This window comes from Amphimedon queenslandica, unplaced genomic scaffold (genome assembly GCF_000090795.2).
Source record: "Amphimedon queenslandica unplaced genomic scaffold, v1.1 AMPQUscaffold_13455, whole genome shotgun sequence".
In the NCBI taxonomy this organism is placed as follows: Eukaryota; Metazoa; Porifera; class Demospongiae; order Haplosclerida; family Niphatidae; genus Amphimedon; species Amphimedon queenslandica.
In genome coordinates, this window is record NW_003546309.1 from 186,764 (window position 1) to 202,342 (window position 15,579).

At 36.2% G+C, this 15,579-nt stretch overlaps 2 protein-coding genes across 2 annotated transcripts; one reads left to right on the forward strand and one right to left on the reverse strand.

The window, feature by feature from the left end:
* Positions 1–2,667: 2,667 nt before the first annotated feature.
* On the reverse strand, positions 2,668–9,177 carry LOC109581210 (voltage-dependent calcium channel subunit alpha-2/delta-4-like). Its single transcript, XM_019995112.1, has 16 exons — positions 9,067–9,177; positions 8,930–9,014; positions 8,624–8,740; positions 7,369–7,603; positions 7,168–7,314; positions 6,423–6,504; positions 6,043–6,373; positions 5,834–5,993; positions 5,440–5,732; positions 4,998–5,231; positions 4,813–4,880; positions 4,462–4,605; positions 4,092–4,319; positions 3,669–3,802; positions 3,165–3,502; positions 2,668–2,919 (listed from the first exon to the last, which is right to left on the reverse strand). Exons 1-16 carry the CDS (start codon positions 9,138–9,140, stop codon positions 2,668–2,670), a joined length of 2,922 nt encoding a protein of 973 aa, XP_019850671.1. The 5' UTR covers positions 9,141–9,177.
* A 21-nt stretch (positions 9,178–9,198) lies between these two features.
* On the forward strand, positions 9,199–13,171 carry LOC100631528 (V-type proton ATPase subunit S1-like). Its single transcript, XM_003385624.3, has 9 exons — positions 9,199–9,329; positions 9,393–9,504; positions 9,638–9,815; positions 10,144–10,212; positions 11,690–11,766; positions 11,862–12,112; positions 12,174–12,275; positions 12,468–12,735; positions 12,825–13,171. The coding sequence occupies exons 1-9, from the start codon at positions 9,226–9,228 to the stop codon at positions 13,032–13,034; spliced, it is 1,371 nt and encodes a 456-aa protein (XP_003385672.1). The 5' UTR covers positions 9,199–9,225; the 3' UTR covers positions 13,035–13,171.
* Positions 13,172–15,579: the final 2,408 nt, after the last annotated feature.

The following is a 15,579-nucleotide window of genomic DNA, read 5'->3' on the forward strand; positions in this document are numbered from 1 at the left end:
TGTTATTTTCTTATAAATTTCCCTTAAAGTGTCTGTTATTTCTAGTAAAGACAACAAGTGTAGGGGTGGAGGAGGCAGGAATAGGAATTGTACTAGTACAAACAATCGAAAAAACAAAATACAAAAGCAACAAATGCTTGCTTTTATAAAAACAATTAAAGAAGTCGATAAAATAATCGTGCACAGCTGTTTATAATAATAATAATAATAATAATAATAATAATAATAATAATAATAATAATAATAAATTAATTAATGCAAAGCAAACATTGAATTAGCTATAAAAACAAAAGGTAACAAATCCAAAAATGGAGATTTAGCAATCCTCATTGATGCTACAAAGTATTATCAAGTATATAATCCGAGACTTTACAGATAGAATGAAGAATGAATGGATGAACATACATTATAAAAATGACATCAAAACTCCTTTAATAAAGATACTAGCACAATAAGGATAATACAATATGCACACGTAACAGCATGGACTCTACTTGTATACATGCATGTACATGTATATGTACACTGGTTGATAGTTAATGAAAAACAACGTTCATTACATGTAGAAGGATTAGCTGGTAAACACCATGCAAAGTGCTTATGACAACATCCAAACAGTAAACAGCTAACAGCTAGCCCAGTGTACACTCATAAACACAAACACATTTGTTACTATGAAAACAACCTGTTGGTGTCATTAGACTGTACACAGAGAACGACTCACTCCTTACTCATCAAGTCATAACAAATAGACAAACAGGTTTGTAGCTATCAAAACAACTCAAACAAATGAATTAAGAGGCTTACTATGAACAAACACACATCTAATACCATAGTTTACTATAGACATTCTCTGAGTCATTTACTCCTACTAGTGTATAGCGATGCAAGTATGATAATAGAATAACAATGGCTACACACTACGTCCAATCCAAACAGGAAGCAATAGGAAAAGCAACAGCTGCGCATACATGGAAAGGATGGGCTGTTGTAGAGTTGTAGAAATGAAATAATACTAGTCTAATTGAAAAACAGGCTCACTCACATGACACCTCCTGTAGTAGTACACATGATTACTAGAAAATAGGTTACAGACAGACAAACACCTGTTCGATAAACAAGTTTACAATTAATTATAGTATAGCCAATAGACTGAACTATGTACGGGACCTCCTTAACAAACAATAGCCTAATTATAAGCAAGAATTAGTACCTGTGCTCCTATGAGGTAAATGAGTTTAGCTACATTTAGAGTATGGTATGTTAGCTTTTGAGCTTGGAAATTGTCTTTAATATCTCTTGATGTCCTTAAGCCGTGAAGAAACTTTGAAGGGCTTGATTTTTAAAGTTAGGAATACATTTTCTGATAGGTATCGATGTCCTTATGTTGTGTAGAAAGTTTGAGTTGATTCCGACAAATAATGTTCAAGTTATGGCCTTTTTAAAAAGGAGCCAAAATCTGAAAAAGTTCCTGTACTATAGCCCATGGTTTTTTCCAAAAAATGGCTCCGAAATCAGCCCAAAATTTTTTTACATTTTCTGATACATATTAATGTCCTTATGCTCTGTAGAAAGTTTGAGCTGATTCCGACTGCAATTTTTCGAGTTATGAGCATTTTTAGAAACAAGTCGATTTCTGAAAAAATCCCTGTACTATAGCCCATGGTTTTTTCCAAAAAATGGCTCCAAAATCACCCCAAATTTTTATTACATTTTCTGATACATATTAATGTCCTTATGCTGTGCAGAAAGTTTGAGTTGATTCCGAGACATAATTTTCAAGTTATGGCCATTTTAAAATGAGCCAATTTCGACGTAACTTTTTGAGTGATAGCCATCATATTTCATCGCATATAATCTACACATGCACATGTACACTGGAAATTAACAATAAGCATTCTCCAGTATCAATTATACATAAACAATTGACACAAAAATTAAGCTTATGGAGTGGAAAACATCTTAACTATACGCTCAATGATTAAAACATTCTCAGTCATGCCTTAACAACAAATGACATCTGAACAAAATGACTCACTAATAACACAATTAGTTATGCTATCAAAAAAATTAAGCTACAATAAAATGACATCACTTGCTCCAGGTGGCGTGTGCATGTACATGTACATGCACAAGTTGAATGCATCAATTACTTGCCTCATGCACTCGAAATGGTCATATACAATGAACGATAGAGCTTAATAAATAATTACTTAATTGATTATAAGATGGCAATTCCACTAAAATGACATAATTTATAAATAATTCATAATTATAATAAAAATAAATGTACATGTAGATCTATATGCTACGCGTGTTATTGTACTAAATACATGGAAGTACCAAGGATTAAAGATTATTAATAATTATTATTTGTAATGCAAGGTAATTTTAAGAGCCATGTAAATGTATGGCCTACTTTTAACAATATTTTCGTGGGCACTCTAATCAATTATTCGCTCTTGCTATCAAATATATATATTTTTAAAAATATTAATAATGATGTATAATACAACAATCCAATTACATAGACCATTAATCATTACGTAAGAAGATTATAACTGTTACTCCTACTATGAAGCTAATTGATAGACCACTACTATTACTACTACTAGCAGACTTATGTACAACAACAATAACAAACCAATCATTATTACTATATTGTACTCACGGTCTCATTTCAAAGGCGCCAGCGCATGTCATCACTATTTGTCCAGTTGTATTAGTGTAAACAGATCCATCAGTTCCTGTTTTTGTTGATGTACTAGAGGAGCCGTTACTCTCAGCTAGTAGAGAGCCACCTGCATCCTCTCTGATACTGTAGTTGGACAAATGGAATGAGACGCATGACTGACAGAGAGCAATAGCAGGACAATTTGAAGGGGAGGGCTGAGAGGGTTTAGAAGAAGAGCAAGTCATCTTGAACCGGATTAAAAGAGAGAGAGAGAGAGAGAGAGGGAGGGGGAGACAAGAAGAGGATGTTATAATTTTTGAGCAATCGGAGACATAAATGTAAAAAGAAAATAGAGTCAATTAAGAAAATAAATATGTGAACAGAAAAATAAAATCAATGTGTATTACATGTACACAAACATACATTCACAAACATAATGTACATGTACAGATATACAAAGTACATGTGTACAAGTACATCTAATTCTTACAGTAGCAGAAGAACTGCGACTATAAACTGATGGACTGCAAGGTCTTACGTAATACCCAGTGACATTACGGGGCACATAAAACCCATCGCTAATAAGAGCCTCGTATAAACACGGGGGCAAGTGGCGAATTGATGACGTCTCATTTAAATCGAAAGGATCTGCTCCAAAGAGACCTACAATATACCCTCCATCGTCCAGGAGGTAGTAAGAGTTGTTGTGTGGAAGAGTTATTTCCGGTAGTATTATTCCTGCCACGCCTCCAAGGATAGCGCTAGCTCCGCCTTCTTCTGGAGGCAGTGAGAGTGGGCGTACAATGACCACATTCACCGGATTATCAACTAATAATAATAAAACAAGACACAAAGATGTCATTACTATTGAATAAAAAATCCAATTTCGATCAGAATCCGCTCAAACTTTCCACACAGCATAAGAACATGTATATGTACGAGAAAAAACAAAGAAATCTCTCCCAGCCATTTTTGATAAAATATACCCACTTACTTCTATACACAGACAGAATATCTCCATTATGCTGAGCTAGTCCAATATAATTGACAGTGGAAATATTAAAGCAATCAAATTCACTAGAGGCAGGCCAACACCATAAGAGACCGGAGCTGAACTGAACAAAAGTACTAAAGGAAGAACAGGATCAGGTCATTAATAATTAATAACAGTACATACACTCATCATGCAGATACATGTAATGTAAATGTACAATGTGATGCACATGAAATACATTACACATAATGTCTACATCATGTTTACATCATGTGCATGCAGATACATGCACATGATGTAAAATGTGATGCACATGAATCACATAATGACCGATGCATGTTTGTAATTGTATAGTGTACATGCACATTATACAAACGTGTACATATATGTATGCACATATACGTGTACATGCTATAGGTGTACCTCAATATTTTTTCAGTGGCAGTTCCATTGTTTAGTAAGTGTTTATTCTTGTATGCAAAGTAGAGATCAACCAGTAGTGGGATGTAGAGTGACTCAACACATGATTCTGAACTGATTGAGGCATTGAGTTTCGTCTTGCACAGCTCAAGATCAATGAGTCTCTCAAGGAGCTGCAATACACTACTGGTATTAAGATAATTGTAATTGTATACATCAAGACAATAAGGCCTGGAAAAAAGAGTAGGGGATGAACAAGAGAGAGAGAGAGGGGGGGGATAAATTAAGGCCTTGCAAGTTTAAAGGAAGCACAGCAATATTATATGATGGCTCTACTCCAATTAAAAATGCTAATTGTTAAAATTAATCTCACTTATATCCGATTAGTAATATGGTTTCAGATTGGGCCTCTTCTGAATTAACAAATTCTGATAATTCAGTTAATTGATCGGCAGAGAGAGGACAGGAAGAAAAAAGGAGCTTAGCTAATCCTTCAGATGGAACTTTTATACCAAGACTAGGTACAAATAAAGCAAAGGAAGCAGAGAGAAGAGAAAGAGGATAAGAGAGGTAATTTGGATGACACAGTTCCCATTATTTTATTAGAAATGTTATAAATTTATTGCTTGGGTAAATATTATCATAGTCTAACAAAAAGACCGTCTAGAGCAAAGGTTTATACATGCAGCATGAGTGTGGATCCATGTACAAGTGTTTCTTGTACCTCAATGTAACGTAAGAGTTTTCCATTGGAGAGTAATAGTAGCTCATGTCTTTGACGATGTATCGTTTCTGAAAAAAATTACACATGAAGCTGTGACATTAAAATCTGAGATAGGGACATTTGTGCTTAAAAAGTACTTTTTAAAAATAGCAAAAAAATATATATTTTAAACCAGACAAATTTACCTGATATTCCATGCTGACATAAGCCGATACGTTCATTTCTCCAGTGTCCCTATTAATCATGTCGTTCCTCAATTCTTCTATTTTGTCTTTATCGGATTCGCTGACCCCAAACTCAAATTGTGTTATATCACGATTATCGAGATCACCTCTGACAGAAGAGGATTGTTCCAAGAGAGGGTGATAAACAGTGTAGCCATTATTATCAACTAGAAATGCAGACCCAAATGGGCCCAACTAGAAAACAGACAATATACATTGATACCACAGCTCAACATTTCTACATGGCTATAGACTGTATGTCCATATAGAAGATACTTACACGTACAATTCCCATTGTATGTGTATGCATGTATATTTCTTTTATAGACATACATATGTACATTTGTACCTCTACAGATACACAATTCCTGCTGATTCCATTATGCATATACTTATTACTTACCAGTCTTCCAAGAGTCAATAGGTCAGATCCAAATGATAATACATCAATGCCCATTACACCAACAAAGCTATGGCTATGTCTACTATTGCTAGTGCTTTCCCCCTCAGTCTTGTCATTACTGGTCTTCAGCAGCTTCACTGGTAGACTGAACGTGCTTATGGTTCTTTTAGTAAAAAGATCAATGTATCTGTGATTGGAGACAATAGTCCTATTTGAATTAGTATGATAATGATCGGTAAGGGCCCGGACACATGATAAGATCTTGTCGTAATTATTCACTAGACATAAAAAACCTGGAGAGAGAGAGAGGAGGGGGGAGGGAGAAAGGGGGGGGGGATGAAGGAATTAAGAAAAAAGAACAAATGCTTAATCTCAAAAGGAGGCTCATGCTTACCTCCATCATTGCATGCAAGTGTCTCCATTTCTTTTGACCTCTCATTAATCACTGAGACTTGAAAAGAATAAACTCTAATCCCTTTACCAATCCTTTCTTCAGGAAACACAGCATCTCCATCAGAGATAATGAGTATCCCTTTATGACAGGCAGTAATGTTCTGTAAATTAAACAAGTCAAATAGAAACTCTAATTTCTCTCTCTCTCACTTCTAATTTCATTACAGCATATTCAATAGCGCTATTAAAATCAGCAGTACCACTGGGCCTATTATCATCAGCTATAAATGACTGAATGATGACTTTATTCTCTTCCATTGCTTGAACAAAAAAATCATTAAAACAATTGCCATAGTGATGATAAAACTCTCCATCATTGATACTCCCTACTCTTAGGACCATGAAGAAATCATCAATGGAAAGGACATCTATCACTTCCCGGGCAATTAGCCGGGCTAGTTGGAATTTGGTTCCAAGCATGCTGCCACTTGAATCGATCAGAATAACAAAAGCTTTGTCGCCAGGTATAGTCTCTATATACCTGCAGTAATGCAATAATAATAATACTAAATATTGTGAGTTTGAGTTACCAGGGCCTCTGTCGTACATCATAAGTATCAACTCTTTCAAAAGGACAATTTTCAGGACTTCCAAACGGTAAGAAATCATAAACTAGAAGAACATAGAAAGAAAAAGAAACAGAAAGATGGAGAGAAAGAGAGAGAGCAATAAAAGAAAAAAAGAAAAAGGAGACCATGTACATTGTACATGTACTTAGACTAGTCAAGTTGAAAAGGTACATTACTTGGCAGTTTTATGAGGAAATCGCCAATATAAAATCTGCCATTTTGTTTCAATCTGAGCATGCTCAATGGCACATGGCACAAAATCGCCAAAATAAAATTTGCTGATTACTTCCCACAGGCAAATTCGCCAATACCCTCCCATATAAATCATCTTGTATGGTACAACTAAGTGCAAAGGCAAATAGATTTTTAAAGGCTAGTGAATTACCATATAGAAGGAAATTTTGGAGGTAGTTAAATTTGGCGAATTTGGCATTTTGATAACCAATTGCCAAAATAAAAATCTGCCACTTTGAGCCATTATGCGCATGCTCAATAGCACATGGCCACAGATTCACCAAATTAAAACTCGCCAATCATCAAAATTTAACAATTTGCCAAAATTTAGTCCCTCCAAAATTTTCTTCTGTACGGTACATAAAATTATAGATACACATGTGGATGCTTGATTAGTAAATTTACCAATTCTACATGTGCATGCATGCACTAAACTTTATTGTACATGTACATTTCCATGCATTATACCCACATGGAAAGGATCTATAAACACCAGTAACACTCCCAAGGTATTGACTAGTCACACGGATATCATGATCACTAGTCAGCATATTCAAGACCTCTTTAAACCGGTCGATTAAGTTTTGTGACCACTCGATGAAACAAAGTACATCAGGGTCTAAGAAAAAGAAATGATTCATTACTCCAACCATACTAACTATAACTAACTTACCTTTGTCATAAACGTAAACGGGAATGTGTATAGAAGTAGTGTTCACATTGACAGGGTTTTGAAAATAAGAAAGGAATGTAAGTGGTGGTGGGTTATTCTCAGCTTTGTTAAAAGCTCTTCTGTAATATGATAAATTACAGAGGCTTGGATCACATGATCTTCTAGTGCATTGTTTAGAGCAACAGCCACTGTCTGAGTGTGCACGGTATAACTTTTCAGCATATTCTGTTGTGTTCTATAATTACAAATGAACTTTATTAGGGTCATAGTAATAAGTATCAATGTATAAATAAATCAAGTCCAAGTTCTTTTCAGGAATTTTAGATTTAAATGCTAATAATTATAAATACAATAATTTATGCTTGAATCTATAGCCAATGTTTTTTTTCTGAAAAATGGCTAAAAAATCACCCCAAATTTTTATTACATTTTTTGATATATATTGATGTACTTATGCTGTGTAGAAAGTTTGAGCTGATCCCGACTTCGATTTTTTGAGTTATGGCCATTTGAAAAATCGGTCAAAATCTGAAAAATTCCCTGTACTATAGCCCATGGTTTTTTCCAAAAAATGGCTCAAAAATCCCCCCCAATTTTTTATTACATTTTTTGATACATATTGATGTACTTATGCTGTGTAGAAAGTTTGAGCTGATCCCGACTTCAATTTTTTGAGTTATGGCCATTTGAAAAATCGGTCAAAATCTGAAAAATTCCCTGTACTATAGCCCATGGTTTTTTCCAAAAAATGGCTAAAAAATCCCCCCCAATTTTTTATTACATTTTTTGATACATATTAATGTACTTATGCTGTGTAGAAAGTTTGAGCTGATCCCGACTTCAATTTTTTGAGTTATGGCCATTTGAAAAATCGGTCAAAATCTGAAAAATTCCCTGTACTATAGCCCATGGTTTTTTCCAAAAAATGGCTAAAAAATCACCCCAAATTTTTATTACATTTTTTGATACATATTGATGTACTTATGCTGTGTAGAAAGTTTGAGCTGATTTCGACTTAAATTTTTCGAGCTACAACAACCATTAATTTTGAAAAAAATGGGCCAAAATCTGAAAAGTACATTGTACTATACAGTTCAATGCATAATACCACCCATAAATGATTATTATTATAATTTCAGTATTAATCAAGGATACTAGTAATATATGCATGTACATTGCACAAGTATGCAAGAGTAGACTGATGTGCATACTTAAAATAATGTGCATGTACATGTGTCTTCATATTAATCTTTACTTGCAAAGCTTCAACAGTTATGTCAACCTTTTCACTGAGTGATTCAGACATACTTTCCACTAGCGCGCTTATATTCAATTTAGTGACATTATACTGTGACATCATTCGATAATAATTCTAAGAGAAAAAGCAAGGAAAAATGTACTACATGTATAACATACTGTATATATACATAAGGAACGTCTATCGTCATGTTACAATTACATGTACATGTAGTTCCCAGGCCAAAATGAGCTTTTTGTAAAAATATCATTCTCATAAGTTAATTTTTTTGATTGCCTCCCTCTCTCTCTCTCTCCCTATTACTTTATTCAATTCCTCAAAGTTGGTAGCTTCATTGAAGATATGCTGTAAATAAGAGCTGACATCATCAACAGGAGAGGATTGACTTCTACACGAAAGGAAGAAATAATTTACAACCTATAAAACCACTACTAACTCACTTTAGCTCTTTAAGATGACAGAATAACAGTAACAACATCAAAAAATGTATCTTTGTTGCACTTTTAGTCGCCATCTTTAAACGAACCAGCAAAGGGTTAAAATTGAACAAAAGGCGTGGCTCGTGTTGGTGCACTTTAATTAGAAAGCCACTTCGTCACATGATAAAAATGGCGATTAAAGGTCTCGTCCTTGGTCTCCTTTTTTGCTTGCTGTCCGTATCCTCTGGTGAACAACTCACCCCCTTTGTTGCCTGGTCGAACAAGTAAGTGCTTGCTTGTAGCGCTACAACCTCCTCCATTGTTTAATACATGGTTACCTTGTACAGGGACATTCTCAATGGTGTGACTCTAGAGAGCACTGATTTGGACCAGATACTCTCCGTAATCTTACCTAGAGCAAAAGATGTGGATTCCATTGTTATATTTGCTACTGAAGAGGTAGGAAATGACAAAATAAATGCATTTGGGCTTATATGGGTGTGGCTCATTATATTAATGAATGGGCGGGGCTAACTAGAATAATTATAAATTTTATTGTGTTAGTCAATTCAATCTTTTTTTATTATGGCAGCTCACTTTTGATGATTTTAACAAACAATTCGGTGTTTATGACGAGTTGTCGTCAGAGCTTAAAGGAGCTGTACTGAAATCATCTTCATACTATTGGACTGGTGTCAGTGACACTGGCTCTGGAGACTGGGTATCTAGACTAGCATCCTCTCGGGGGACAACAGTCCATCGTATAAGAGGTAAGAGGGAAAGAATCAAGGGAGAGAATTTGAGGAGGAGAGAGGGAAAGGATAAAATAAAATAGATTAAAGAGAAGTACCGTATACCATGACATTTATGTGACAAGAAATTTTTGCAAATTTTGCCATTTTTGTTCTTGTTGCAAAATTTAAATTTGCAAATTTACTGCTCCATTGCCATGTGGTCCAGTTTGCAAGCTATTTGAAAAAATTCATGAAATCTTAGAGTTGTAAGATTCTTAAAACAATTTTTGTTTCATAAATTTCACGGTATACGATATGTTTAAAGCATGGACTCATACGTTATTGTGTACATGTACATGTATAGGTTCGGCACGAAAGGGACTCGATCTAAATGGAGTGATTGTGGTAGAGCTTGACTCCGTGGACAATCAAGGTAGGCTAGAGTATTGGAAACATGTTGTTCCGCTCTGTTTGTTTGTTTGTTTACTTGTTTGTTGTTTGTTGTGAAAGCAGCTAAAGGGTTTATGCGTATAGTTTTATCATGTGATGCGGTCTATTCCTCTTATATACCTTTTTATAATTAATGAGATTCTTAGTCTCAAGTTATGTCAACATTTCAGTTTGTGCATACCGTAAATCCTTAAATAGAAGCCGCATTCGAATAAACGCCGGGGTAGCAATACAATTTAACTATAAATACGCAACATCATCTCAGGAGTGACTCAGTAGTCTAGTGGATAATACCTGGAGTTCCAGAAGTCAAAAGCATAAGGTCACGGGTTCGAACCCCACTCTGGGCCTAAGTTTTTTTTATTTTTCATATATTTTTTCGAGGCCGAAATACCATTTTAGGAAATAGACGCCCGGGCTTTTATTTAAGGAAATACGGTACACAAATGAAGATCGCACAATCAAAAGTGCATTTGCTCCATGGTGTTTGTTTGCAGCATGACAGATAGTGCTATACTTTGTGCTATGTCTCATGTTGAAGTTGTTATTGTCATTATTATCATTAGTTCAGTATGTCTGTATGTCTGTGTGATGGGATTTTCAATTTCACAAATTAGTTTGTGTGTCAATAAATACTAGTCGTCATGTGTCCACATGCATTATTGATGATTGGTAACAGTATATCTACATGTATACAGTGTACGTTATGTAGAAGTTCACATGTTTATTGTCTGTAATACAATACAACTATATTGTATTACTTGATATTGTATTACTGTGTCTTGTTATTGGCTATTTATACATTTTGTTCTGAATTCGATTTCAACCATTGATCGACCTTCAGAGTGACTTTTTGAAATATTTCAAGACGGTTTATTTTGGCTTTAGAAGCAGCGTGATCTTTTCCAAGGATGTTATAATAGGAATTACTGCCAGAGAGGAAACTATAGATACATGAACTATAGATACATTCATTCATTTATGGTGCTGAATATTACACTATACAGAATGTAGGGACGTGTTCATTTATGATGTGTAGAATATGCATGGGTATTGCTCTGTAGTACATACATGTAAGTCAGGGTTGTGACCATGTACATTTGAAAGCACTGTATTATTATACAACTACTTTTACAAGGCACTTATATACATGTACATGTACATGTAATTGTTAAGTCCAAATCCATTAAGTTTTAGGCTGTAATATTTAATTAAAAGTACAAGGTCCTTGATGACTACAAATTTGCAATGGTTTATTTCTTCTATGTAATGTAATTCTTCAATATTTTGATATAGCAGCCTATAGCCTGTCCTGATTCCTTGTAACTTAACCATGCCATTACTAAGCAAGCTTATTATTTCTTCCTTGTTATTCTTGGTACACACACACACACGCGCACACGCACACACGACTGAATATTGAACATGAATGTGATTGTTATTTCAATTTTCTCTATCAGATGCTGTTATTGGTGAACTCATGAGCCAAACAGACGACAAGTCATTTCTGGCTGTGTACACATCATCCCTCCTAAAGGTGTCTTGTTTATATAATTTGTTGACTTGACTTCCTCCTCCCCCTCCTCTCTCTCTCCCTCCCCCTCCCTCTCTCTCTCTCTCTCTCTCTTTTAGGAGCGACGGGACAAACGTGATATTCCTCTCATGGAGTTTGAGAGAGAACTTGAACCTCGTGCAGTTACTCCCTCCACTGAAAATACTGATACGTGCGGTTCACTGAAATGTAATGGAACCGAGGAGAGTCTTCTGTTCTGTCTCATTGATGCCTATGTTTATTATGATATTGATGGCAATGGGCGAGTTAATTGTTCGCTTGATGCCTCTCAGGCTAATTTTACTTATTGCTGCAGTGGTGATATCTCACCGTGAGTTCCTTCTAATGAATGCATCTGTTGTAAAATTACTCTTTCTCTCTCTCTCTAACAGTGAATGTAATGACACCACTCCATATGTTGCTCTCTCTTATCCTTATAATAACGATACTTGTAGAGGTGATGATTACATCAATGAGGGTACCATTTCAATAAAGTGAGTTTATCTCCATGCATTCACACTGTAACAATGCTGCATTCATAGCACAGTGGGCCGCATGCTAAATTTCATATTATTAAGCAACTGACAGGTGTGCATGGAATGAAAGTGACATTTAATTAATCGAGCACAATTTGATTATTAACTTGATTTATATTTTGTTGTTTTTTTCCTATATATAAAATGCAGGTTCTCTTTTGATGTCGATTCAAATGAATTTTGGTCTATCTCTATGACTGCCAATGTTACCAATGAGAGCAGCGTGTGCGTTTTTGATGATATGCAGATGAGTAGGCAGGAGTCTAAACTCTACTATCCTTTCAAGATGAGTCAAAAGTCAAGCTATGCCTGCTCTGCTACTTATTACAATAATTACACTCAAAATATAACCAGTGCCAACGCTACATCCGATTGTAGCCCAGGAAGCATGATTTTTGTCATTTTCAAAAATTTGCAGGTGAGTGTACATAGTATGTTTAAGTTGTTTGCCATTTAATATTAATGCTATAGCTTGAATATTTTATCTTTTATTGTTACACATTATAGGTCCAGCCATTCAGCGTGTCTGGCAATACTTTTTCGACTGCTTACAACTGCGAGGGTTATTTCACTCCTACGGCTTGGATGGGTGTGGTAGCTGTGGCCATACTCATTCTAATACTCTATCTCTCAATCGTTTCCGTCTTTTCTCTTCAGACTATTAATCAGTTTGAAGACCCTCGCGGCGAGAGTATTAATGTGGAAAGGCTTCATTAGTGATAGTAGCGCATTGCTAGGCGCATGTCTTGTGTGTATCTACTAAACAGTTTTAACTATATAGAACTTAATGTTATTATTTGTAATTATAATTTAAAAAATATTTTGATTTTTCTAGTCACGCCCAGCTAGGTAAATTAGTCAAGTACACGCCTTTTCTGTTGTAATTATATTACCACGAGTCCTGTCTTGTATTTCTGTTTCTGTAATTTGTTCTGTTTCTACTCTCTCCAGAGATGTTGCAGCCTCGCTGTAAGAGCCACACGTCAGAGGAGCTAGAGTTTTATTGTAAAGAATGCCGTTCCTTGGCCTGCAGGTCCTGTGTTCTCTCTCCCATTCACCGCTCTCACCCTCAGAATATGCTAGAGATTGATGAAGCACTCAACGAGGCCCAGGCTGTTCTCAAACAGTACATCAACAAGGCCAACAGCCTCTTACAAGGAGCAGAGAATGTCATGGACAACTCGGCTCGCTCTTCACAACTTCTACAAGACAATTCTAAGAGAGCCGAATCGAAAATACAGAAATATTTTCACAGAATGCGCTGCATACTGACCGACAGGGAGCACTATTTCGTCTCTATACTCAAAAGGAGCGTCGAGGAAAAGAAGAGGGAAGTGATAGAGAAAAAGGCAGCCTTCAAGGTCTCAATGTCTGGAATAATCGAAGGACTCAAGTCCCTGGACGACCTGAGCAAGAGAGATCCAGAGAACATTAGCATATTGAGAGACCAAGGTCAGGTCTTTGAGAAACTGGATGGGCATATGAGCAAAATGTCCGATAATATTAATTCCGATTCCATCGAGGTGGATTCCTCTGTTACAATGCCTTGTTTCGAGGATCAGAACTTTGAAAAGCTTTGTCGTCAGGTCGGCGATCCTGGTTTCCGTGTCTCCACGCAGAATGTCTTTGGGCTCCCTCCCTCGTCCCCTCTCTCGGCTACTCCTTTACTGTCTCCTTCGCTAAGAAAGAATACCAGTCAGCCGCCTGCACCTCCCGTGCCTCCTCGTCTTAAATCTAACTCGGTCAACACGATTGATCCTCGCTCAAATTCTCCTCTCACTTCCCCTCTCTCTTCTCCCCTTACTTCTCCAACTGGTTCCGATAGTTGTATTTCTAATGGCGATGGAAGTCAAAACCTCATCTCTCCTGCCCCTCCTCCCATACCGCCAAAGTCTCCGTCTCATGGTAAGAAAAAGCATCCACAATGGCTTGAGGAATGCAAGAGACAGTACGAGGAAGAAAAGGCAAATGATTATGAGGTGCCTTCCGTTAAACAAAATGGCTCCCAAAGCCCTGGTGGGAATAAAGAACATGTTATAGAAAATGGTCGCAATGGCATTAGTAAGAACCCGGTTCCTAAGCCGAGGAGTCGGACTCATGCTTTTCTCGGTGAGACTTGTCCTAGCGTTAGTCCTGTTCCTAAAGCTAGAACAAAAGTTTTCAAACCGATTGAGTACAATGATCACACGGTGACCGTTGAAGCTCCCACTCCTGGGACTCCTCCTCTTCCTGTTCATAACTTCACTTCATCTGGAGGTCCTCCCATTGAACCACTGGTAGTCATTAATTCAAGAATGATGACCGGACCAAGCGAATCCAAAGAGGATAAGATACGTCCATACGGAGTTTGCATTGGTCAGTTCAGTTTATGTTGCATTGTTAGTTAATGAATACTGTGATTTGTACCTCAACAATAGTTGATGTCGCATGCACCATACCCCACATACTGTGCATACCTGAGGGACATTGGGGGGATACACTTGATCAATAATCAAATTTGTGTAGTAAAATGATGTGTAGGTTCAGTCAACCGGTTCAATTAAGTCCTTTCCTCTTTCCTTCCATTATTACAGGTTCAAATTATGTCATTATTGTGATTGACAAGGTGCACAAGACTGCAAGACTGCTCAAAGGGACAGGAAAGTTTTTGGATTATATAGGAAAGGAAGTGAGTTTGACCAGCTTACTACAGTCAGCACAATGTACTCATTTTTATTTGCATAGGGTCCAGCAGAGGGGGTTCTACTACAGCCAGCAGCTGTTGCTGCTGATACTTCAGGCAACATTTATATAGTGGACAAACCCTTAACTTCGATCCCAAGGATTTTAAAATATTCTGAAACAGGTGAGTTTTTTATTTTATAAAGATTTTTGAACTACTGCACTCAGTAGTGTAATGTATTGAAACATTTGAAGTAGCAGAAGTGTTTGTATTAGCTGAGGTTATAATTATCATGTAAACACTTGAAAGGTTGTAGTTTAGCAAGCCAGACTATAGGATCGTTTTTACAGCTGCTATGAAGGAAAGCCAATAAAGCTTGAGACATTGCAATGGCTACTGGCTATGTAACAGTCCAAGATGGAAGATAAACACCAACACAGCTAGCCTTTGATATAATAAAGGGAAAACGAACCTACTGGAAGCAAAGAATGAAAATTTAATATTACTATCAATTATATACCTATTGTAATAATATTGCTATTATTATAATTATTTTTATTATTATCATGTAGGAAAGTTTCTGGGTAAAGTAGTCCCCAA